The 27,988-nt window shown below is 34.9% G+C and overlaps 1 protein-coding gene across 1 annotated transcript in view; it reads right to left on the reverse strand.

Moving 5' to 3' along the window:
- Positions 1-27,988, reverse strand: part of LOC143223485 (protein still life, isoform SIF type 1-like) — a 422,725-nt gene that overhangs the window by 190,081 nt on the left and 204,656 nt on the right. The window contains exons 7-9 of the mRNA XM_076451534.1: positions 16,474-16,592; positions 14,313-14,378; positions 7,801-8,914 (exon numbers count right to left, since the gene is read on the reverse strand). Of these exons, the coding sequence (XP_076307649.1) occupies positions 7,801-8,914; positions 14,313-14,378; positions 16,474-16,592 (1,299 nt within the window). The remainder of the gene's footprint in view (positions 1-7,800; positions 8,915-14,312; positions 14,379-16,473; positions 16,593-27,988) is intronic.

Here is a 27,988-nt window from a genome sequence, read left to right on the forward strand (position 1 = left end):
ATGTCAACTTGGAAATAAAATGTCATATCGGCAATAGCGTGAAATCATACCTTTCACCACAGCCTTCTTTTAGAAAATAAAACAAACAAACAAAAACGCAAACTAGGCAAATCTATAAGAAAGAAAATTAATTCCAGTCATCTCGTTTGTCATTCTGTCTCAATATCATCCTCAATTATATCGAAGCATCTTTTAATGAACTCATGCGAGACACATGCATTCTCCAATCACGTCCGCGACAAAAGCTAGTGCGAATCGCCTAATATCATCATAAGTTTGTTTGTTTTTTGAATTTCGCGGAAAGCTACACGAGGGCTATCTGTGCTAGCCGTCCCTAATTTAGTAGTGTAATACTAGAGGGAAGACAGCTAGTCATCACCACCCACCGCCAACTCTTGGGCTACTCTTTTATCAACCCTCAGATTACGAGTCGCACGCCTTAATTCATACATTGTCACTACCACTTAACACTGCATAACTATCATCGAATATTCGCAACTATTACAGTTCTCCAAAATTTAAAATAAAGTAACTGCTTGGTGAATATTTAGAGTTTATCTTCCAATACAATGTCAGCTTGTAAGGACGTTTTGATTCAAAAATTGTTCCATCTATTGAAATATTATATTTTAATTTATATATAACGTTTCTATGTTAATCCATTTTTACCGGCTAATAATACTGCTTGGTTGCTCAAAACGAAAATAAACAACATTCATACAGCTTCTTACAGTTACATCAGGAAACGAAAGTGTAAAATGAAATCCTTCATTTTCTGTGTAAAAATATTACATCTTTCCACCTATAGAGGGGGCGATATTAGTTATAATAAAAGAGAATTGATTGAAAAACGTCAATTATATAAATGCACAGTTCAATAAAATACGGCATATACTAGCAATTGACGGGTTTTCGTCTTCTTAATATGTATCTGACATTACACATTTTACTTAAAGCTGTATATGTATCAAACCTTTCAGCGTGTCTAAAGTAACTCACAATGAAATCCGATAGCAACATCAACCTAAGAGTCCACTAATAAAAGGTTATGCTGCACTGCTTCTAGTACAAATAAAATACGAGGTCTGTTCAAAAAATACGCAGACTGTTTGAATTGCGCGGCTCCAGTTGGTTCCAGGGGAATTCGCTTGGTGTCGCTAGGTTCTCACAGATCAGCTGATTACGACGCCATTTCCCGATTGCAGATATCTTCATTTGTGTATTAGCTACGCGGTTTTAAGTGAAGTGCGATTTTTTCGTTTGGCGGATTTCAGAATGAATGACCTGAAGGAGCAACGACTTGCTGTGAAATTTTGTGTTAAACTTGGAAAATCTGCGACTGAAACTTTTGCTATGCTTAACACGGCTTACGGTGATGTTGCTGTGAAGCGTACGGCATGTTTCAAGTGGCATGAACGTTTTAAGGATGATCGACAGTCCATTGAAGATGATGAGCGTCCTGGACGTCCTTCCACGTCAACTGACGACCCACACGTCGACAAAATCAACACCCTGGTGCGGGAAAATCGACGTCTGACTGTCAGGGAGCTTGCTGAAGAGTGTGGGATATCAGTTGGATCTTGTTACGAGATTTTGACCGAAAAATTGAAGATGCACCGCGTTGCTGCAAAGTTTGTGCCAATTCAGCTCTTAGAACTCGTGAGTTTTTGGCCAAACACTCGATCACTGTTCTTCCCCCCCCCCTACTCACCTGAAGCTTGCTCCTTGCGATTTTTTTCTTGTTCCCCAAACTCAAAAGACCCTTGAAAGGAAGAAGATTTGAGACGATTCCCGAGATTAAGGCAAATGCGACGAAGGAGCTGGAGGACATTACAAAAGAAGCGTACCAGGACTGTTTCAACAAGTGGAAACACCGTTGGGATAAGTGTGTGCGTTGGGGAGGAGAGTACTTTGAAGGGGTCCCAGACCTGTAACTTCTAAATAAAGTACATTTTGTTTTATGACGTCAGTCCGCGTATTTTTTTAACAGCCCTCGTACAACGTTTTAATAATAAAATATATCTTTCAGCCACATGGCATATTGTTAACATTCGGCTTTTTATACTTATGTTGTATTATCATAGTGTTAAATAAGTTTAAATCTATTAAAAAAATGTTATAACATGCAGATATTCATCAATGTTTTGTTTTTTTCTGAAATAGTTTGGTTTGTTTTTAATTTCGCGCACAACTACACGTGGGCTATCTGTGCCAGCCGTCCCTAATGTAGCAGTGTAAGACTAGAGGGAAGGCAGTTAGTCATCACCACCCACCGCCAACTCTTGGGATTGACTGTAACGTTATAACTACCCCACGGCTAAAAGGACGGGCATGTTTGGTGTGACGGGGGGTACGAACCCGCGACCCTCAGATTACGAGTCGAGTGCCTTAACCACCTGGCCATGCTGGGCCTTTTCTGAAATGTAGAAACAAAATGCAAGTTTTTCACATAATCTAAATATCCACGGGGGGGGGGGCACAGCGGAATGCTTGCGAACTTACAACGTTAGAAGCCGAGTTTCGATACCCATGATGGGCAGAGCAAAGATAGCCCATTGTGTAGCTGTGCTTACTTACAAATGACAACAACAGCATGTGGCTTACACACATTTCCCATGTTTAACATATTAAATTAATATTTAGATAAGAGGTAAGGAGAAATTGATAACTTAACTCAGAACACGAAATCAAAAACAAAATGTTAACCAACACTAAATCTGAAAAAGAAATTACTTTAAAAAAAATATTGGCATCGTTCCAAGTTCCGAACATTTATATCGACTTACACAACGATGTTTTCTGTTTCGTTAACCTGATGTTGTTTATAACAACGAACACTGTTACTCGCCAGACACTTTAGCCACCTTGAATAACTTGATCGTTTATAGAATGTGATTTAAGGTGCTCATATTTTGATGGAAACATCTCACACGCTAATGACCCAATTAGAATTAATCCATTACCTGTTATTACAAACATTTCTCAGGATATTCAAATAATTTTGGGTGTAAAGAAAGTAGACATAATTACACTATGAAAAATTTAAATACAGATGTTCATTGTGTTGCACACTTAGACCGTAAAACAATGTAAGTACATAGTTATACTTTGAAACAACGTAACTACATTCTTATGCTATGAAACAATGTAAAGACACTGTGAAATATATTAAACATACTAAAAACTATATTCATACAATGCGAAACAATATAAACAAATAGAGAACATAAATATCAAGGAGTAATAACACAGTTGCTTATTAACAACATTTTAAATGTATAAAATTAAGTTATTAAAAATGCTAAATTCTCAACGACACGCTGAATAAAATATACAAAAAGAAATGTTACCATTGAATAGAGGTTTTTGTTTTTGTGGAATGAAAGCTGAAAATTCATTAAAGTGATAGATATATTTATAATTTATGTCTGTAAATGATACATGTATGCTAAGGAATTTACAATAATTTATTATTATACAAAATCCGGTGTCACAAGATTGTAGGTTAAACATCTTGTTCTCATCACTCAACCAAACGAAATAACAAAATTGGTTTGATTTTAGTAAATTTTCAATTATTAATTTCTGGTTATATTATATTAAAATGTCGTAAAAATGTAAACTAATTTCCCTGTAAATTATAATTGAAATTTTTGCATACTTCAACAAAATAAATTCGCGGTTTATAATTGTGTAAACCCAAAATAACATAATTCACTTGAACGAATGTGTAGGAAACGCAAAATCCAGCAACTTATCACAAAATAAAAAAATACTTGCGTTCATTTGAAACAGTTACGTGTTTTTGTAATAGCAAACGTAAAAGTATTATAAAATAAATCTATATATATTTATGTATATTATGAGTGACGAAGTTTCTCTTGTTTATTATTAAGTATATAGCTACTCGATAAGAAACCTGTGGTGTGCCATCTACGTATGTCAAAACGCGGATTTTAGCATTACAAGTTTTCTGTCCTGTCGAGGAGATATGTACTGAATTCGGAAAGTTGTGGCTTTTTTATCAGTGGAAAAACAAATATTTTAAACTTGCGTTTTATAATCAACCAACATTGCTACTGATCATAATGTATATGCCTAGAGTTCAAAAGTTTCTCGCACTTCTTTAGTTACTTTACTTCTTGAGTTTATAAAATATTTCGCAAACGGAAGCACAAAAGTTAGACTATTCAGTTCAAATTCACTTTTGTAGAGTTTTTTTTTATAATTGAGAACAAAGTTACACAATGAGCTATCTATGTTCTGCCCACCGTGGGTATGGAAACCAGGATTCTAGCGTTGTAAACCCAGATGTACACCGCTGAGCCACTAGGGGGCCTTAAGTAGAAAACCCATGCAAGTTAAAATAAAGGATACTTGGATTAGGAATGGAATTATTTGTATCGAAAAGACGTAATGTTAAAAATTCAATCTTTATTGAGTTGGAGCTGGAAATAGATTGACAAACGGAAATGAGGATTGCGACCAATATTAAAAAATCATGCTTCTCGACATGTGTTATTATGTTTTAGTGAAGGATCATATGAAGAATAATATTGCTAAAAAAAGCATGAAATGAAGAAACTATTTCTTGATTGATAGTGAAATTGCGAACTTTTGAAAATAGTTTTGTGTAGTTGTATGTAATGTAAAATATGAAACATACTTAGCAGAGAGAATACTTGAAAACACACACACACACAGACTGAATATTTCACTACTCGTAATGGAACACGTTATACTTGTAATTCACATTACGAAACGACTATTTTCGATAAAGCTTGTATACCGGAAACAATTCAACTTGCACGTAACTGAAACCGACAAACCTGTACCATGAACTACCGAGAGAGAGCGAAATTGATTGCGCATAACGTACGAACATTTTGAATAAAATATAATGTCAGCTCACAAAATACATGGGTTAATCAAAGATACGGACATAAAGAATGAACAAACTGTAGCCATTGGTAGTACAATCGTCATGATTCGATTTGTTTTTAACTAATATAAGACAATAGAGAAATTCCTGTTTTCCAATATTCTGATGTACAAAAAAATGATTTATCGAAGTTTAAGAATAAAGTAAGAATTTAAATCCAATTTATATACATTTGTTAAAAAAACTGAGTAAAATGGAAAAATAGACAGAAATGAGATTGAAATAGTATTTTCTTTAGCAGCTTTTAAATCTCAGATTCAAACACAAAGAAATAATCACGATCAAAGTGCCAGATTAAATTTTTCCCCAAAGTTTTTCAAGTACACCAACAATAGTATTCCAATTTCAGAAATGGAAATGCTTGAAAAGTACTTCTCGTCATTAATAAGGTTGGGTGTGAACAAGCATTCTCTAGATAAACGAGTTTAATTAACTTTACCTGTCATAAAATGTCATTATCTTATATTCAGCTAAAAACATTCAGGCTTCACTTTTTCCAACTTCACAAATTAAAGTTTTACATTTTAAAATATATTGAAAGCTACGGGTGTTTTCTTAGTTGAAAGTTGTTATAATGTTAAAACTCTTTTTGAATTATGTTGCTACGAGATTAGAAGTTTGGCTGGTCAGTGAGCAGAATGTTCTGTTTGCAAGTTTTCCGTTGTCAGTTATGGTAAATGATTTCATTAGATGTTTAATTAGTTTTCTAAAGTTTAGCAGACAGGTGAGGTTACGTTGCTACCTAAATGTTTATCTCAGTAAAAAGGTAAATTTGCTTTTGTTATTATTACTTTGTACATGGTGAGCAAATACTTATGCCAGGACCAAAGTTTTTAGCAGTGTAATAAAAGTAAGTTAATGTAATGTAATTTCAGTAAAACTTATTTAATATATTAAAATGTTATACATATATTAATGTTAGTTAATATTAATTACTATAAGATATCTTACCAAAACTTCGCCATGGTAGTTATAAACGGGCAGTGTTTCACGAAAAGACTGTTTTACAGTTTTGAACACTGTCATCTCACTGTTTGTCACCACCTCTTATTTTTAATTAACTGCACGAATTTTGTAAATATGAATATTAACAAGGACAGCGTTGAGTAGTTCTATTAAAACGATTTTGAATATGCAAGTCTGAAAACTGCGTAGCAATCACAGCCGATATGCAGTCATAGAGGTGGGCACAGCACAGGTAGCCCGTCTTGTAGCTTTGCGTTTAACAAAAAAAATTCTAGGTACTGTATTGTTACTGAAATATTTATCGATTTTTGATGGGTATGTAACAACTCCTTCTGACGTAAAATATTAAACCTATATGGATGAGTTAGAGTCAAAGTGCGCATGCGACGAACTGTTACAGCGTACTGCTATTCAAATTGCTGTTACGTACATGCCTTAATGCCAGAGTTATCAACTATTCATTTTAACCCAAGTTAGTGTTTGAGCAACTTTTTTTTTGATAGAGAAGTATACGCTGAGAAAACCCTCTACATTTGCATCTAAGATTTCTAGAAGTTATGCACATGCAATATGCAAATTGTAAGATGGACAAATGTAATTCTTATTAGCCGTTGCACAGCGGATCATAGAATGGCTCTGAGTTAGTTTTTATTTTTCAAGTACAAACGTTTAGCTCACAACTCCATTTCTTGACCGATGTGAGATCTAATTACAGCCACGACTTCTGAGGACTCCCACTTGTCTTTCACATGAACATCACTTGTATTCCGGCTTCCTAGACTCTGAATCAGATTAATGCCGTCAATTCACAAATATATCTTGACACAACTTGAGATTTTTGTGTACAGTAGAATTGTACATTTTAAAAAAAGATTGCCACATTTCGTCTAGATGATTTTAGCAAATTCGAAATTATACTCAACGTTCCTTCTCCGATACGGAATCGGTCCAATGAACCTAGTTTGTGCACATTTGATTAAAACACTTAAATCATAAAGATATGCTTAGATTGGGGTTGTAGAATTTCCAATAAGGGATATCCCTTGTACCTAGTAACATTAGAAAGCCAAGGAATATGGATCAGTTTGAGATATCAGGGTCATTCAGAAAAAGACCTACAACAAATTATACCTCAACTGTGGTAAGCAATGGGTTGGTGGAGGTTGTAGCAGGTGAGAATCCAAGAACCAAATGGCCAGTAGCAAATGCCATCCGCATATTTCTGTTCAAGTACAAAACAATCAAGAAGGATATCTGCTGAAAATTAAATCGACAAGGATTCACCAAGATAAGGCTTTCAGTGATACCTTCCGTTAAACCATGACATACCTCAAGCATTTGGAGAATAAAACGAGTATTCATGAATTTTCCATAAGAAGGCATCACCAATGAATATCTTTGTGGTTTGACTGTTGAAACAAGCATTAGGAAATCGTTTTCTTTGTACATTAGATGGATTATGGAAACCAAAGATCTAGAATTGGTGTGCCTTTGGTATGACATCCTTACTTCAAAGCTTCTTGCAACGAAACTACGCTACAGCACTATTGTCAAACGTGGTAACAATAGCAGTAAGGACGTGGTGTTGCTAGAAAATCGTTTTAATATAACGTATTCAACCTCTGTATTGTATTTTGTTTGGGGTATACTCATTTGCTGCATTTCCTGTTTTAGATATAATTTTTATTAAAATAATTGCTGCTAGCATTCTGTTTTCTATGTTTTCCGTACATTTTATATTAAATATTAGTTATTTTTATTCACTATAAGATACAGCTTATTTTCCAAGTAGATATTTCTTTTTTTTTATTCTACGTACAAGTGCTATGAATATACACACTGGTAATATCCACCTTCTCCCTGTTTCACTTGAATTTCATGTTAATACTTACCCACATTCTCCATGCTGTGAGACAAAAGAGCTTCGAAAGTCTGCAGGCTGTAGCTCTCAGCATCTAGGCCTCGGGCTAATGCATTTCTTAAATGCTTTTCATATTCCATTAGGAGTTTACTGGTTGGGGACGTTGGAGCTTCCTGTTGAGTCCCTGATGTTTGACCTCCTTCGTCAGAACTCAGGTAGGGAGCATCACTGTTCTCGTTGCTTGAACTTGGGGTTGTGGCATAGCACAGATTGTCGTATAGAAAGTTGTCTGAGGGAGGAGACTGTTCCCCATCTGTGAGATCTAGACACATAGTACGTTCAAGACTACGCCGTCTTCCAGTTTCAGAACGATTGGATTTGTCTCGAACAGCTGACTTGCTACTTTGACAACGGGGAACTGACACGCTGCGCACACGTGACTCCTCTCCTTCATCTTTTCTAGACCCACGGGTACTGGCTGTCTTTGTTGTTTGGGTATCTTGATCAGGGGAACTCTGTACTGATGATTTGGATGGGAGAGGGTGTAGCATGCGTTTGAGAGTATTGCTGTCGAGATTGAGGTCAGTCAAATCCCCACCCTGTGCCTGCTGGTTGACGTCATTCGAACTTTTACTTTTTGTGCGAGAGGAAGGTTGTATTTCTTCTGTTTTGTTTGAGCTTTGTCGTTCTAAAGAGATTGAACTACAGTCAATACTCTTTGTTTGCTGATTCCGGGAAGACTGGGCATATTGAGCTCGCGCTTGATTCGAGCGAGAGTTCGAAGTGAGGCGGGAATCGCTTGCTTGAGAAGATTTTTGACTAGCCTCACCTTTAGTGGTTTTTGACTGGCCATGGACACTGGCAGTTGTTGTCCCCCGTTTCAAGGATGACGACCCCACGTTGTCGTACACAGACGTCGTTGAAGGGTGTGATGAGAGACGTCCTCTATCATAAGTCGCATTTGACTCCCCCTCGGCTCGTGATTGAGCCCGTGGTAAAGTGGCAGCGCCTCCCGTGTATCGGACACGACCATTTCGTGCACGGTGGAGGTTTTCTGCTGTCATGCAGGTACACTGAGGTTCCCGCCCTCGTGATGGAGAGCTGGGTGTAGATTGTGTTTTTTTTCCCTTTGATTTCTGTTGGTTCTGTAAAGAAAATGAAATACTGTTGTCACTGAACTGTTTAGTGTTCAGTAAAACGTGTAACTGCAACATTACAAATAAAAGTGTGTTTTTCTTCACTACTTAATAATCAACTTTTACTTCTATATCTCTTAATATACCAATCTTCACAAATGAACTCATGGATTAATTTGTGCCTGATATTTAGCAAGTATAAGGTCTTAACGAATGTTGGCAAACTACACATCATTATGTTTAGTTTCAAGTGTTATCCAATGTTAGCAAATCACCTATGATTATTTTTGTTTCATCTAATGTTGACACCATATATATTATATATATAGTTACTTCCAAGTGTTGTCCTGTATATTTTGGGCCCAGTATGGCCAGGTGATTAAAGCACTCAACTCGTAATCTGAGGGTCGCGGGTTCGCATACCCATCACACCAAACATACTCACCCTTTCAACCGTAGGGGCTGTATAATGTGACGGTCAATCCCACTATTCGTTGGTAAAAGAGTAGCCCAAGAGTTGGCGGTGCATGGTGGTGACTAGGTGCCTTCTCTCTAGTCTTACACTGCTAAATTAGGGACGGCTAGCGCAGATAGCCCTCGTGTAGCTTTGCGCAAAATTGAAACTAAACCAAGCCTGTATTTTTGCACGCTATATGACTATTGATAGTTTTAAAAGTTATCTGTATTGGATTATTGTTTATGATTATTATTGTTTCTACGAATTAACAAAGGCTGAAATACTGTGCACGCTTATTGTTAGTCTTAGGACCTAATTAATCCTGGAATAATTTTTGTACAATTGTAGTTTCAACAGCGTTCAGTTGTCATTAAAATAAGACGAACCAAGATTTTATAATGAAAGATGATTGTTATGACAAATCTGAGGTATGAAATTGACCAGTAGTCAGCACAGCTTTAATTGTCAGAAGGTGCAAACGGAAGTTAAATGTCCAAAAAGAACAATTTCTTATTTATTTCGAAATACACCAGAAGTGATAATAAGATATACAACATTGAGGAAATGTCTTAACACCTGGGTAGATAATTTTCCCAACTACAATAACAGGTTTCCAGCTGTTACATTTTATCTACTCCTTCCCCTAAACACCACCATTAAGATAAAACAACGCAGTTGTTCTTTTTTTAATAATCGGTCTTGTTAACAAAACTTTCATATTGAAATGTTTGTTTCTGTCCTCATCTCTTTAGGTACCATTTGATCCCCCTGAATATTTGGTTAAGTTTTCGAAAATTTTTGAAACAGTGACCTCCACTTAAATCCCCAAAGAAAATTATTATTATCATTTGCCTACAATGGAAGCTAAGATAATACAGCTTATCCGTACTTACAGGTTTCTAAGCGTAAAGCAACATACCAGACTATCTCTGTTATGCCTACCATCGTTAACGAAAAACCTATTTTGCCTTGTGTCACTGGTGCTGGGGCAGTTCTTTGGCTTTAAACATTTACCTTGAATGTGTCATTAATAACAGGGCACAACACTTGTTTAGGTGATTTATTCTGTAAAGGTATGTAGGTTAGGGCACTAGAGTTAAGAATGAGGAAACAGAAAAGTACGGAATTTAGGGCGCTAGAGTTGAACGTAAAGAGTGTGTGTTTTCTTATAGCAAAGCCACATAGGGCTATCTGCTGATCCCACTGAGGGGAATCGAACCCCGGATTTTGGCCTTGTAAATCCGTAGACTTACTGCTGTACTAGTGGTGGGGCAAAAAGAAATATTATTAAAGTTTTGTTTTTGAATTTCGCGCAAATCTACACGAGGGCTATCTGCACTAGCCGTCCCTAATTTAGTAGTGTAAGACTAGAGGGAAGGCAGCTAGTCATCACCAATCACCGCCAACTCGTGGGTTACTCTTTTACCAACGAATAGTGGGATTGATCGTAATATTATAACGCCTCCACGGCTGAAAGGGCGTGCATGATTGGTGCGACGGAGATTCGAACCCGCGACCCTTAGATTACGAGTCGAATGATTTAACCCACCTGGCCATGCCGAACCATGATCGTAAAGAAACATAAAGATATGTATTATTTCTTGGAACTTATATTTGAAGATTCTGTTGTATACGTCATGTGTGGTTAAGTTTGCAATCAAATTTGCCTATTATTTTATTATTATAAATGCGCATGGATTTTTATGTTTTCCCAAAATACTTGGGTAAATCGAAAAACTCACACGTAAATTCATGTAGCTGGTTAAATTGCATACATTGTTAAACCTTATAATGTTTGTTTGTTTGTTTGAATTTTGCGCAAAGCTACTCGAGGGCTATTTGCACTAGCCGTCCCTAATTTAACAGTGTAAGACTAGAGGGAAGGCAGCTAGTCATCACCACCCACCGCTAATTCTTGGGTTACTCTTTTACCAACGAATAATGGGATTGACCGTCACATTATAATGCCCCCACGGTTGATAGGGCAAGCATGTTGGGTGCGACCGGGATTCGAACCCGCGACTCTGAGATTACGAGTCGAACGCCTTAACCCACCTGGCCATCCCAAGCAAACCTTATTATGTGAATAACTTTTTAATACACTGAGGTACATCAGAGATCCCCTTCCTATTGTTATATTTTTATTTTATGGATCTATCTTTTTCTTCTTCTTTAAGAATATACTCGGGAAAAAGTATGTAACAACATATAGAACTTAATGTTTAGGTTCGCATCCCTCGGTGGGACAATGGTAAGTATTTGGATATACAACCCTAAAATAAGGGGTTCCATTCCCCTCGGTAGACAAGGCAAATAGCCCGATGTGGCTTTGCTGTAACCAAACCACTCCGCTAGTCTCGCTATAACAAGTTTCAATCACAGGTATTTTATGCATCATAATAAATATGTTAATTCATGTATACTGAAGTGATTGGTCTACTATTTTGTTATTCATTTATTCTGGGAACGGAAATAATATTACGTTCACTGCGTTGTGCACTATCGCATTTTCCAAGAGGCAATCGTATAAAATGTGTTTGTGTTAAACAGTGGCCCGTGATACCCAGTTAGATTTACTGTCTGTCGTTAGTGTGGTAATACCTTTCATTGAAATTTCTTGGTATTATTACATTTCAATGTCTTTCTTCATGATTAATCAGAATGTATTCTGTAGGGATTGTTAAGCGATGTCTTCTTGTACCTGGATAAGGTATGTGGATAACCTAAGAAAAAGTTTACGTGTGCCGCAAGTTAATGGTTAATCTACATTAACCTTAACATTAAGCTCAGATAAAGGGCTCAAAAATGATATATTTTATTAATTTAAACGACGGGCAAAATATAGTAAACTGAAAATGTTGGCGCGCTGTTCAGAAGTTGAAGTTGCGTTTAAGTGGACTTTTCTCCATTAGTGTTAAAAGACAAGTTTGCCCGGTGAAGGAAAGTGAACTTCACGAAAGATCTCTCTAATTGTTGCGTTTCTTCCTCTTATATACAAACTGTTATGTGTTGCTCTTTTATGCTTTTGAATATCATTACGGGGATACGTTTAAATAATATTGTTAGTAGAGTTACGCTGTTCGAAGTTTTATAGCTAGTTCTCTAGTTTAAGCTACGTGTGGTTAATGTGTCTGTAAGAGCATTTTACTCTTTTAACTAGAAAGTGATCTTGGAGAGTGGCCGCAGAAACGTGCTGTGCACTTTGGATCCGTTCATGGATGATTTATTAGAGTAATGGTCAAATCTCAGTATCCACCAGAGTAGTCCATAAGTTAGTGATCATTGCCTTTCCCGTAGTTTATCAGTTTAGATGTCACTTCGGTAGCCTTGTGTGAAATATTCTAACACAGAAAAAGGTTTGAAAAAAATGGCTGAAAGCGTCAATCTGTCTCCACTAGGAGTTTGTACTTGTGTGTGCATGCTTATCTTTTTTACCAATTTTAATCATATACAGAATACACTGTATTACTGTTTCCTTGAATAAACAACATTGCTAGTACTGTAATGAGTTAGATATTAATATTTAAAGACGTGTTGTGCACAGAAAAATTCTGAACACATGCACACGTTGATGCATGCACCTTCCGCGGTAGCTGATCATTAGCCCTCTGTTGGACGCTTAGATTATTCGCTTTTCAAAAAAATAAAAAATAAAAAAAAAAAAAAAAAATAAAAAAAAATAAATAAAAATGAAGTAGTGACGTCACGATTTTCCTACTTTGATCTTTAATCCTAATAAAAAGCCACCCACGATCCTGGGTGGCAAGCTATTAGGAGCATATTTTATCAAAGACAGTTTCTTTGATTAGTTGTTCAAAAATAATTGTCATTAATATCTCACAACAGTAGTAATGAAATGGTAATGCAATCTACTCAATATAAACAAAAAACTGTGGTCATAAACGATTTGAAATGCTTATAATGTACAACAACAGACGTAAAACCGTCCCCGTAATTTAACACTAGTCAGGATTTGATTGTTTCTCATTGTATCATTCCCTGATGCAAAAATCCCCGCTAGGACAGCGGTAAGTCTTCGGATTTACAACGCTAAAATCAGTGGTTCGATTCCTTTCGGTATACACAGTAGATAGCCCGATGTGGTTTTGCTATTAAAAAAAACACATACACCCCTGGTGCAAAAAGTAAAAATTAGGTTTTGATAGTATTTAAATCGCCACCTGGATAAAGAGTGATTAAAAGAGTGTGATTTGGTCTGACGGATCGCGTTTATCTTTATTTATTATTATTTTTTACAATACAAATTCCTCTAGTGGTGTAGAAATGTTCTCGGGTCAGGTGATGGGTCTTTTAATTCCAATAAAAGAATGAAAGATGCCATCAGATTACTTCCATAACGGGATCGATGCACGCCATCTAATGCAACGCAAAGGAGGTAAAACTACGTTTGTGAATTTTATGGATATTCATTGAGACTAAGGTATATTTAAATAATCTATATGTTCGTTTGCTCGTTTTTTGTATTTCGCGCAAAGCTACATGAGAGCTAACTACGCTACCCGTCCCTAATTTAGTAGTGTATGACTAGAGGGAAGGCAGCTAGTCATCACTACCCACCGCCAACTCTTAGGCTACTCTTTTACCAACGTCATATTATAACGCCCCCACGGCTGAAAGGGCGAGCGATGGTGCGATGGGGATTCGAGTCTGCGACCCTCAGATTACGAGTCGAACGCGTTAACCCACCTGGCCATGCCGGGCCCTTAATGTACACGTAAACTATTATTTTCTTATTTCATTTCGAATTTTATGACAAGTAAGTTTCCACCTTTTTTTCTCGTTCCCCTGTAGATTAATATTTTGTGTAATAAATACGGAATTTTCTTATCGCTTAACTGTGTATACCAGTGCGTATACCGGTTCATTTCCAGAGATTTATATATTCTATGTATAATACAATGTTTCTTTATTGTATAAAACAGTTCTTACCTTCGGAGGTTCTAGCTTCAACGAATAGGAAGAAGAAGTTTTACGAGCGAATTTGAAAGAGGGCGACTGTAAAAAAAAATAATTTGACACAGAATAAATCTTTAAAAGATTAGATCCTTGACTTCAAAAAAAAAAAAATGATTTATCTGGAGCTAATAAACCAGGCATTAATCAAGTTTAGTCATACAGCGGAACATTTGGTAAAACATACCATGTCTCAATTCATCACAAACATTTATGTAAATTCAAATAAATTTCCATATGATTGAGCAATCGTCTCAAGTTTATTTTGTTAGATAACAAACACTGGCGTAGAGTTAAGTGGTACAACAATTTTACCTACGCATTTTTTTAAGCCAGTGACGTTAATGCATTACATAGTTTCTATTTCCGGCTGAAGATCATATGAACTTTAGTTATAGATTCTTCGATATATACTGGGCATATAAATCGATTTATATTTTAGCGAACGGAAAATGGCTGTATGCTTGAGTGCTATCATTTGGTATACTTTTCTCCCTCCATCTTTGTTTGTAATATTTCTTTAGTTAACTCTATACAATATTTGGAAACGATAGAGCTAAGTATACATATATACATAAAGATTACACAACACTTATATTCATTTTAACATTTAAAAGAACACAATTTCTCTGTCTTAAAATTATGATAATACAAAACACATTGTATATATCTGGGAAAAAAAACGTGATACATATAGAACAGAGAAATAAAACTACATTATACGTTTATAAAGCATAATTTTCCTTAGAGTGTCAAGAATTAGGGGTCCACACAGTGGTAGCGACACACAGCACACAGGTGGCGGAACCGGGAAGTACTGGGGACACGCGCCCCCAACTTATGAAAGAAATAGAAATATTATTGAATGATATAAGTGCTGAGCATTTTAACTTAATATAATATATAACTTGATGTCTTGGAATATAGTTAAACGATTTATAATAAAAGTGTAAAAAAGATTTTTAATAATGAAGAAAAAAAAACGAGAATTATAATTCTATCACAATCCTTCAAACTGTAAAATAGCTATTTTAAACTTCTGACTAAGAAACTTTGTGTTCATATTATAGAGTTAAAAGGCTTATAAAAGAAATATGAAAAAAAATTGCTCTCTGTATTTTATCTTAACTGCATTTCCAACCCAAAGCTTGCTAACACAAGTGAAACGTGATAGACAGTGTATCTCTACTACTTTGTGAATTCGGTTTCTGGGGAAACATATTTTACAAAGATAATTTACGATCCTAAATTGTAGTCTGTACCTTCGTTTCATTTTTATCTTTTATGTGCGAAGGTGTTTATTTTTTGTCTGATTGCCTGAAAGGTGTGTATATATATACACACATACACACACATAAATATACACACATTCATCCACAAATACAAATATATGTATACAATCAAAAGTACCAACCAACAGTGATGGAAAAAGTTTAAGTTAGTCCACCATTTAAAATTATTTTATGGATTTCAATAAGGTTAATTTTGTTGCACAGAACTAATAAGTTCTGAGCTACTGATACGACCCACCGCGAAAAGTAATTGTTGAACGTTTCAGTCATATTAAGATTCGTTCAACAATAACATATAGTAAACCTACATTTTTATTCTTTAGGTAACGTCACATTTTAGAATTGTGAATAATTATGTAGTTAATTCCTGACAGTTTAGTGTAGAATACCCTGTTTAAAATTCAATTTGGCACCAACATTAGTTGTGCCTGTACTCACGTCGTTTCTACAGAGAATGTTGTGCTTTGCCTACCGGCGCAGCGTTTCAAACAGGAAACAGACGGAGAAACACCAAGATTCGCAATATGTACAAGACTTATTACTGGTCCGTAAAATGGCATGGACAGATTTTTGTTACACATTTTTATAGATATAAATTTTGTAAGAGAGAGACTCCCTCTAACGTCCTGTGTAGTTACTCATGCTCATTTTGTGTGACCGACTAGCTCTTTTTAAGATAACATTCATAATGTTTAGCACAGCGTCATATCTTCTCGTGTTGTATTGACAGCTATAGTGAAGAATTATGAGGATTTACATGTTATCAGAACGGAGTAATACGTTATAATCTGGCATAGCCTGTTAAAGGTCACTGTAATGGAAATACTACTAAAGTTGTGACTCACGCAACATTCCCTGAACTGTTTGGCGTCAACCGGTGATGTGAAGTTTAGCCCCCAGGTGTCGCCGGTCGAAGAATCTTTCCAGTAAACAAAGCATTCGGAAGCCTGACCTAGTCTGGTTCCTGGTAAAATGAACCAGTTAATGAATTTCAAAAGATATTAAAAGACCAAGCATCACTATTATTACTTAATTATACAAACTAAGGAACATTAATAACCTACAAGTTCCACTCATAACACAAAACATAGCCATGGGATATAATATACAATATTTTGAAAGCGTGTTACATTATCTTCTAACTTCCTCAGTTGATTTTATTAGCTCTTTCGGCACGTGATAACACTTTACTGCTTTTCGTTTTTAAAGTGGTCAGATGAGTATGGACTTATTCGAGGTGAAATAATAGAAACCATAAAAACTATCACCCCGCTAGTACAGCGGTAAGTCTACGGATTTACAACGCTGAAATCAGGGGGGTTCGATTCCCCTTGGTGGGCTCAGCAGATAGCCCGATGCGGCTTTGCTATATGAAAAGAAGGAATCATTACACTGAAATACTTGACACATATACATAAAACTAGAATTTCGCGGTTCCAAGACTCATTATTCCTCGTGTATGTTTTTTTCACATAATAAACAACGTGAGAATTTTGGCACGTGACTGAGTGACAGCGAATGGTTTCATGTATTGATCAATTATCACGCAAAAGATGAATATTCTTCAGAAATATTTACGTAGCAATTTTTCTTTATTGTTTTTCGTCCGTTGAAATTAAGAATCATGTTGACAGTTGAAATAAAACGTTATCCTCCATTTTTCTACTAACTTGATGCAAACAAAATAAACTAACATGATGAAGATGAGTGAGTAGCTGTGTCACAAAAAGTTAAAAAATTCTTTACGTAGATAATAAATTGGAAATGGTAGATATATTTAATGGCAAAAAATTATAGCATAATTAAGTATATGTGTAGTCTATGAAGTTAAGTTTCGCTTGCTTTTAAATAGCGTGATGGTACAGGTTTTGCAAGAGTTTATTTTGGTTTAGGAACTGACGGGTTACTGAGAAAAGAAAGAGCAACTTCATGGTTTAGTATATTATATGGAATATTTTTAATTTCCTTGTACGAGACCACTTCAATAAAACAATTAGCTAAACTTTCCCTTTTTCGGGTTTTGAAACAGATAATCTGTGTCATGACAATCAAAGTTTAAACTAGGCCTAAGCAGCAACGACACCCGAATCGTAACTAGTTTTACAGAATTTATAAGGACTTGTTAAAATCCTTATAGACCACTTAATAACCTCTTACCTAGTCACAGCTTGCTTCATAGCTTTATTATAATGATTAATTACGCAATAATTAACTCTTTTCCCCAAGTTCTAATATATTGTAGTTAAATATTTCTGAAAAACAAGGTTAGCTCTAAGAAAATTTTTGGTAACTAAGCACTGCATGTGAAAGCTATCACCCAAACGTATACCCACTTACAACATCTGTTAACCAAATATGAATATAATACCTATAGCTGACACTATACGTTAAAATTTCTCATAAGAAACTTTCTAATAATGATTAAAAACTAGGAGGAAGTTACATTAAAACTTGTTGAAGAATCGTAAACGGATATTAATCGACTTTAAAAGAATCACTAAAACCATTTACCATGTTAAAACTTAGTTTTGTTGCAATAAGTGTTATAACGCGGTGTAGAGCCCTTACAATTTTGTTAAAAAAAAATATATTTTGCTGATGACTTGAAGCATTCACTTAATGTTAAATTAGATTAAAAGAGACGAATGATTACAGGACAGATAAAATAATAAGTTAATTTATTTGACTTCAAAACTATATTAATTATAGAACAGAGATAAAATGTGAAAAAACAGACCAGAATCTGACTGCATGTGCTATGACTTAGTTAATAAACACTAAGATAAACTATAATGGAACCAATGAAAGCATTTTACTATCTAACTATAGAATCTGTAAGTTCTCATTGATAAAATAAAGATGGTTGTAAAAAATGGAAGAAAACAATAAGATACAAAGATGGGATAAACAAGGAATCTTCAAAACAAGATTGTTGATATTTTATATTGTAAAAATAAGGTAAACATTTGAATAAAATGGATTATTAATATTTAGAAATATTGATAGAGTTTCGAATAATAAGGTTAAGGATAATTAATTGAAACTCAACTATGAATGTATTAAAGTAGTTTTATATATTACCCTTGTGGCGGTTCAATGGTAAGCGTAATGGCTAATAACGCTAAAAATCGAGTTTCGATACCCGCAGTTGTAAGATCACAGATATTCCATTGAATACCTTTATATTTAATATCAAAACCAACAAATTCCGCATACGAATTAAGTAGGTCATACAATTTAACAACAGAACTGTTTTGGTGATGACTATAATTACTAGCACGTTTTACGTTGTTTAGATATAGCTTCAATATTAACGCCGTGGTGTTTTAGACGAATGAAAAAATAACTTAGAGCACTTTATAAAATAAACATAAATTATAACGTTCCAGGAAGTGTTAGCCTAACATACTGAATATTGAGTGATGTATAGTAACTCAAATACAGTGTTTAGATAGAGAAATCATGACTACTTATAATTAAGAAAAAATTAAGCACCTACTCTGTAGCAACCATTTTACAAATAAATATTAAACATTCGAAAGTATCGCTTGTGAAATAAATAGAGCCTAGTTTTAGTCGTACCTCAACTTGCATGAAAATTAACATTTCTAAAGAGTAGTTAAATATTATTATTAGCTTTATTTAGTACAAGTATAATTTTAGAGAGCAGGTGTAATTAAACACTATATTTCTAGATGTACAGACCGTTCATTATACATCATATTACAGTATAAGTTTGAAAATAAAGAAGATTCCTTGCACAATCAAGTCTCATCTGTTTAAATAAAAAGATATGATAGGAATTTGTTTGTTTTTTAATTTCTCGCAAAGCTACACGAGGGCTATCTGCGCTAGCCGTCCCAAATTTAGCAGGAAAGGCAGCTAGTCATCACCACCCACCGCCAACTCTTGGGCTACTCTTTTACCAACGAATAGTGGGATTGACCGTCACATTATAACGTCCCCACAGCTGAAAGAGCAAGTATGTTTGGTGTGACGGGGATTCGAATTTGCGACCCGCGGATTACGAGTCGAGCGCCTTAACCACCTGGTCAAGCCGGACCAATAGGAATTAGAATATCAAAATAAGAAACACATATAGCTGTGCAATAGAATAATGAAACAGGTATCCCATTCTACTTTAGTTCCTGCGTAGTTTGATTAAATATTTATAAATATATATTAAAATTTAATGCGAAAACATAAAACTTCTACGTCTTAAGTGAAATCGAAAAGATAATCTGAGAATAATGTTCACCATAGGAAATATTTTTTGTACTATAAGGATTAAACATAAACACACATGAAAAACATGTCATGTACATATACTTAGAAGACACAGAACTACTGAATCACCACACTTAAGCATTCCAAACATGTGCGTCAGACAAATTTTAATAACAAAATAACATATGTATCTCAGTGATGGATTTAGGAGAGAGGTGAATAGCCCCCTCCCTGAATCCTCCACTACTTTCTATATATATGTGTGTATGTAGTGCTGGAAACCCCACGGAGTCACGAACGATGAGTAACTGCAATTAAGTTACACATTATTACATTAATGATTATTATTATTAACAGTAGTAATGGTATTCGGTAATACATTACTACCAAATATGTAGCCTATTTTTATGGATTGATTAATATATGATTATGAAATACTAATCCTAACGTTCCATATTACCTAAATTAAAAGGCACTACAACGTCAAAATGACAAAATAATTTAACGATAAGTGGCCAAATCAAAATATTTCGGCGATTGGTTTGGTTTGTTTTGAATTTCGGGCAAAGCTGCACGAGGACTATCTGCGCTAGCCGTCCCTAATTTAGCAGTGTGAGACTAAAGGGAAGGCAGCTCGTCACCGCCACCCACCGCCAACTCTTGGGCTACCCTTTCACCAACGCATAATGGGATTAAGCGTAACCACGCTCCCACGGCTGAAAGAGCGAGCATGTTTGGTGTTACGGGGATTTCGGCGATATTCAACTCCATCATTATTAGGGCAAACAATGAGTTAATAAGAAACAAGCTGGTTCGTTCGTATCTCCATAGAGAAATGCATGCGTAAGTACAACACAGCTTGAATCATTATAAAGAACCAGACCTTTGGGGCGGGTGGGTCACAGCATTACAAAATAGATTTAGAAAAAGTAGCTTCCATAATATCTTGACCAGAATACCTATTTAAAACATTTATTTTTAATTATTTGTGATGATTCTGTAATGTTTAATTTATACTTATAATCAGTATAATTAATACGCTTACCATTTTCATAATAATCAATAAAAATAGTAGATTCTGCCACTTTTTAATCTTCTGGTGCTTTCTAATTTCACTTACTTATACTCAAATATCGTCTTTTATCATAGTTTGTTTTACTCCTAACAATTCAGCAAAATTGTTTGGTTGCTGTATGATCTGTTCAGTTTCGATACAAGCCGATCCCAGATAAAGGAATGATACGTCTGAGAGCTTGTAATGCTGAGAACCGGATTTCTGTGTAATCGAACTGTTGAAACGGTCGCTGGGAAACCGTTGGCCTTGTATGCTGGATGGATTATGGAAAGCAATAAGCTCTGTCGTAAGGTTGTCATGCCTGAAGTACTCTAGTTATCCATTACTGATTATAACTAATAAATTCTGGGTTCTATACCCTAGGTAGGCAAATCACAGATAGCTTATTATTTAGATATGTGCTTAACAGCAAACAAACATAACACTGTAGTACATAAAATGTGTTACGAAATAAAAGTATTTTTATTTGTTAAAGTACAAATATAGAGGATTAATACGTTATATTAGAACGATCTTGAAGCCTCAACATATCGTCATTGTATACTTCGTCACGACCGTCATGTTTTGTCTGACAATCTTGCATCTTAACAATAGAACTACAGTGTAAATTTCGTCGCAAAGGGTTTCGTCGTAAGATTATCGTGTTTAAAGTACACCCTCCTTCTTCCACTTCATTATAATCCATCTAGAGCTCGTTTTAACAGACCGATTGAACAGAATTGTTCGACATTTTGACCAGTATGCCTTTGTATGGAATAGCTTGAATACCCGTTTTATTCACCAATTGTTTGAGGCATGCGATGGTTAAATTGATATATCGTGGAAGCAACTTGTGTGCACGTGACTAGTGTGGCTTTCTCAGACAGAGATTCTTCTTGAATATATTGCACACTATTGCCTTCAATTCGAGGACGGATTCTGACACAGAACTTTAGGTTCGTATTCTCACTTGCTACAAAACTTCGCAGTTTGTTTATCACGACTAGTATACGACTTATTGTAAATCTCATTTTCGTTGGTCCTGTTTACGAGAATTTATCCATATTCATTCATTTCCAACATCAATAAAGACAAGGAGTATCTCCGTTGTGGAAATTCTAAATCACTTATCAAAATATTTTTAGAATCTAAGTAGGTAAATAACTTGTATTGGAAAAGGTTGTTACACACTATATCCAAAACGAATACATTTTTGATATCCAAATACTACTTATATAACGAACAGTGGAATTGACCCTCACATTATAACGCCCCCACGGCTGAAAAGGCAAGCGTATTTGGTGCGACTGGGTTTCGAACCCGCGACCCTCGTAATGTGTGTGATTCGGGTTAAGATCTTGTATCGTTTGTCATCCAGATGGATGAACAATGCTGTATTGTTGAATTTGACATTTATGACATTTAAGGTGTAACTTTGACCATCTTATTCTGAAGTTTCACTGGTGGTTCAGCGTGGATATAACGAATTTTGCTCTCCAAAACGACATGAGAGTACTAATGGCCAATAAGAAATTGGAGCGTTATATTTAAAATATTATCTTCGTTACAAATGGTTTCAACATACGTACTTCTACATGAATCTTAGCTTAACTACAGTGAATTATAGTGCATCTATTTGTTGCTCACACGAAACCTGAGAAAAGGCACTCGTTAGTAGTTATATACAATATATTTTTATTTACATGACTTACTGCCGGCACTCGTTAGTAGTTATATACAATATATTTTTATTTATGTGACGTACTGCCGGTATTTTTATTTTATTTCCTTCAAGTTTTGTGGATTATCAAACACATATGTTCCACTCGTGCCTATCTGTTTTCGTGTGTAAATGTTAACTAACGTGAAGGTAATCGTGTTTTCACATAGGGCGAAAAGAATATGATTATTTAACACAGGCGTAAATCACGTGAAATGCGTGAAAACATATTCAAGTTAAAATAAATAGTTAAACATCTGCATACTCAGCTAGAATGATACCCTATGGAACAACACTAATCGAATAGCGATATTAACCAACATATTATGACTGTCCAACGGCTAAAAGAGCGAACATGTTCTATGGTTGGATTCGAACCCTCGATTCAAAGGTTTTCAATCTAGCGACCTAACTAACAGACCATACCATGTCATCTTGTAATACCAGAGTTGTATTGTCTAACATCCCTCTGATACAAGGATATATTGTTGACCCCCTTCTAATACGCAGTTTGCATTCTTAAACCTCCTGTGATACAAGGGTCATATTATTGAGGCCACTGTGATACATGTGTTTCATTTGAGCCCTTTGCAATAGAATGATTGCATTTCCAACTTCCTGTAATAGGAGAATTGTATTCTGGAACTTCCTATAATATGAATATTTTATTGTGATAAAAATAATTTGTTGTTGAACCTTCAGTGATACAAGGATTATCTTGTTGACACCCCACCTCCCATGATATAAGGATTATATTTTTGAGCCCTCTGTGATGACCCCAAATGCTTACAAGAGGAAACAGACACTCTAATGCTTTTCTAAGCTCGTTATACATGTTGCAGTTGATATAGGAAAATCACCATAATGTCACCTGATGCAGGTGTTAAAATATTAACTGTTTTTCAAGTCGCACTTCTATTAATATCTACTCGAAATCAGGTCCCTCAAACATACCACAGTTTAATGGCATCAACAAAAAGAGGAAATCTTCAGTAGCCGCAGCAGTTAAATTTCTTTCAGGCAGGAATTGAGTAAATTAATTTTTGAGGCCTTTTTTATCCTTTTTATCAGTTATATTTTTATGTGCCAGAAATATTCAGCATGGGAAGCGTGTACATCTGATTCGATTTTTATTACTCAACAAGATCTCCACTTGGGACTTGTAGTCAAACTGAAATTCATTTAGGCAAGATTAAAGTAAATTAATTTATGAGACCTCGGTCTCATGGTCAAACGCATCGATAGAAAGGGTTTGACCTCCTTAGTAAAAAAATGTCGTCATATCTCAAATGGGTAAAGACTTGATGGAGTTATATGCTAAAAGTTTGTACTTGAAAAAACAACAACAAAAAAGTCAGATACATTCTATGAGCCGATATGCCGCGGCTAAAACCATATTACTAATAACAGTTAAAACACTCTTGGAACTTCAAGCGTTAATAGGATTTGGCTTTATAGAGGGACTTATAAACATCAAGTCATTTAGGTTTTTACTTCATGATCAGAGACCCTTAAGCAGGTGGAAAAAAAGACTGGTATAATTTAATGTGAGAGAATTTCTGCTAGGCACCATCCAATCCGTAACGAGGTAGCATCAAGCAAAAATAAATTAATCTAAGTGACACCTTTGAAAGGCATATAACGCTAATGCTTAACTCTAGTTTTCTGTGGTACAAACGACTGAGTAGGGTGACACATCCGCCCTAGATGGGACGCCAGTCTAACGCAGATTAACCCATGGCCCCTCCTTGGTACCTATTATAAGTTGAGTAGACTAAAGCAACTGGAGCAAATCGCCTTGGAAAAGAATGCAAAGATACAGCGCAGGCAAGGCTGTAACCCTCAAACTTTCGACTACGTGTCCAAAGCACTAACCACAAGACCACACTGTGAAAGTGTTGAGTGTTAAATGAACAAATCAGCATTTGGCACACCAAATTAAATTAGCCAAATGGTTGGTTAGTTGTGATATTTAATGAGGAAGTTGCTTCTGTAGAGAAAAATCACTTGCGTACTAAAATCTTATAATATTTAAGTTTCTATTCCTGATATAACAGCCATAGTCAGACGGAGATAATTATAATTTTCAAGCAGCATTTATTATTCTTGTTATCATTATCGTCAACCAAAGTTGAGCAATGGCAGTTATAATATTAAATTCAAACTCAATTTTCCAGTAAAATACTATATTTCTCAACAATGTATATCAATGAAATCATCACTGTCACTGCTGTTATTCTACACGTACCATCGTTAATGGGTTAATTATAATGTCCGAGCTTTGTTTTTTTAAATAACCTTTGCCTCTAACCTTCATTAGCTTCACAGTTCATTCAAAGAGAAAGCCAGCCTCTTACTAACTTTTATCTGTTACCTAATTCAATCTATTGTCTCTACTTGACAATCGTACTTTCTACATCCACAATGTTCAACAAAGTGCTTTCAAAATGATAGCTAAAAACGGGTTTAAACTAACGTTTATTATTTCCATAGAAATGTTTGTTATCGTACAGTCTGGAAGACAAGTTTACAAAGGTTGCTTTATGGCTAAATTAGCGGAGTGTAAACTCGAAAATAATATGACAAGTTCATCTTACTCTTTTGAATGATTTCCACTAAATCGCGCCTCATGAAACAAATATATTCTAACATACTGCATTTTAACTCTTTTTAACAAATATTTGTTTGTATTGAGTGATCATAGCCATCTTAAGCGGTATGGACCTAAAAAGTACCTGATCTTACGTTTTGAGCTGGAACTAATTTGTTTTCAGGAATCGTGCTTTTCGACACGCACAAATGGTTGAACGTGCATGCAGACTATACTTTCTGTTTGTCGGTGTTCTAAGTTTAGCTAATTAGAATACTTTTTGAACACACGTGCAAGAAAATCAGGATAAAAAAAAACCATGAAGCCATTTTTAACATACAGTAATGAACAAATAAGAAAGTTTAGTCTGCTGCAGTTTTTCAAAAATGTATGTAGTTAGTTCGTTTAAAAAGGAACCTGAAAATAGTTGCTAAACATTATGTGTGTATACATAGACACATAAGTTTTAGAATATATTTCCCAAATGATTCTTCACACAATAGCATGTTTTAGAACGATATCTTGTCCCTATTGTAATTGAAAAATATAATTACACCTACACAGAAGAATATAATTAAACGAAAGCAGATATTAAACAAAGACATTATTATTACAGTAGTATGTTTGGTATAGTAAGAAGGAAAGAGCCTAAACACTCTGTAGTTGAAACTAACAGTTACACCAGATTAATAGTGGATCTTGTATAGTTGGAAGAAAAGCATAAAAAAGCTAACAGTTACGTCACAACATTAGTTGGTCGTGAACATTTGAAAGGAAAGCATCTAGAGACTAAAAAAATTACTTACAGAAGTAGTGGATCTTGGACACTTGGGGGAACAAATTTAGACACTGGCATTTACATCATAACAATAATGGGTCTTGAATATTTGGGAGGAAAACATCTTGATGTTGACAATTACATCACAGTAGTAACTTATCTACGTTTCAAAAAACAGAATCTCCAAACTCTACAGCTTGAAAGGTTATAGGTATAAATGTATCAGAAACTACTTTTTTAATATTATATACAGTAATGTAAATATGTGGGTGTTTTGGGCCAAGGATTGTTCTACAGTTGGTGTCTGTGACTTGTTAGCGATAAATTCGACAATAAACGAACAGCAAGAAACTCTATTTGTTTTAAAATAATATTCGAAACAAATTAAACATATGTACAAAAATTATTTACACTATATAGATCATAGTTGTATCTTAACCACTATACAGTTCTCTTCTTCTTGTCAAAACCCAATTAGTCTAATTCAATTACATTAAAATTCACTTGACAAGCCAAACTATTTTCTTTATTTTTATCGCAATACTATCGGTATAATTAACATACGCTTTCACGAGAGCTACTACAGTTGTATCCTAAACTTCCAATAATAATCTGCCTTTTGTCAACGTCCACACCTTAGATCAGTAAGTGTAGAACACCCTTTGACAAAACAAATTATTCTCCTTATGTCTTTCAAACTGTTATTTTCACTATAATAGTTAACTTTACATTTTAAAATTTTCTCCGTCCTCTGATCTAACTTCTCTTTCACAAGACTTTAATTTTATTGTGTCAGCTTTTCCAGTCGCAGCTATTTATACATCTATCACTTAGGCCTTCCAGAAATCTCCATAACCGCGATATTAATGGATTGCAAACACAGCATTCGATAGCCTCGACATCAATGAATTACAAATACAAAATAAATAAATTCATAATATTATGTATATAAGACAATCTTTAATATTTGATAAAATGGCGAGAGAGAGCTGTGAATTCAAGCTATACAAAACAGAATAAGTGGAAACACAACACTTAGATTGTATGTATATTTTAGGGCAAAGCAAAACAATAGGCTATTAGCAGTCCAGTTCCTGAGGGGACAGATAGACGAGTAAATAAATATACTATAAATGACAGAAATTCGTGATGTGTAACGAAATCTAATTATTACAAAATAGTTCAAGTACGTGTTTTAAAATAAAGTGTTTTTATCTTTCGAAATCTGATACGTGTGTAGTGCTAAAATGCGCTTTTTTATATGGAATAAAATGGTAGATTCTATCATAATAAATAGTAAATATTATTCTTATATAAAAATTGTTCCATGCCGAAGCACTTCTTTCATTATTATAAAAATTATTATGTTAAACCAATTCGTAAAACTGTAAAATACTTATTAATGTGATGAAGAAGAACTGAGCTTTATTTTTCACTTCTTCACTTCTAGCTTTAATAACTACTCTTGGTTTAATTTAGTGACATAATTAAAGAAATTCCGAAAACTGCTTTCACCATGCAAATCTTGTGTTAACACCAGTATTCCAATCTAACAGTGAAAGAAAAGAAAGGTATTCACGTGAAACATTTACCATTTTACTTCGCATACCAAAATAAAGTAAATGACCTACGTTATGCTTCATGGCTGATCTACAGGTGTCGCTATGTACAATCTAATGATAAATGGTTTTAACTGCATTTATTTCTGAGATGACTTTACTGAGGTTTTTTTTTTTTTCTAACTAACATTCCGTATAGAAGATGAATAGTTTAGCTTATTTGTAAATCCGTATAAAGCTGCTCGAGGACTATATGCGCCAGCCGTCTCTATATTAGCAGTGATAAGCTGGAGGGAAGACACCTAGCCAACACTATCTATCTCCAGCTCTCGGGCTATTCTCTTAACAACAAGTAGTGAAATTGGCCGTTACATAATAAAGCCCTCACGGTTGAAACAAGCTAGTATGTTCGGTGAAAGAAATTTTGTTAAG

This window comes from Tachypleus tridentatus, chromosome 8, assembly GCF_004210375.1.
Source record: "Tachypleus tridentatus isolate NWPU-2018 chromosome 8, ASM421037v1, whole genome shotgun sequence".
In the NCBI taxonomy this organism is placed as follows: domain Eukaryota; kingdom Metazoa; phylum Arthropoda; class Merostomata; order Xiphosura; family Limulidae; genus Tachypleus; species Tachypleus tridentatus.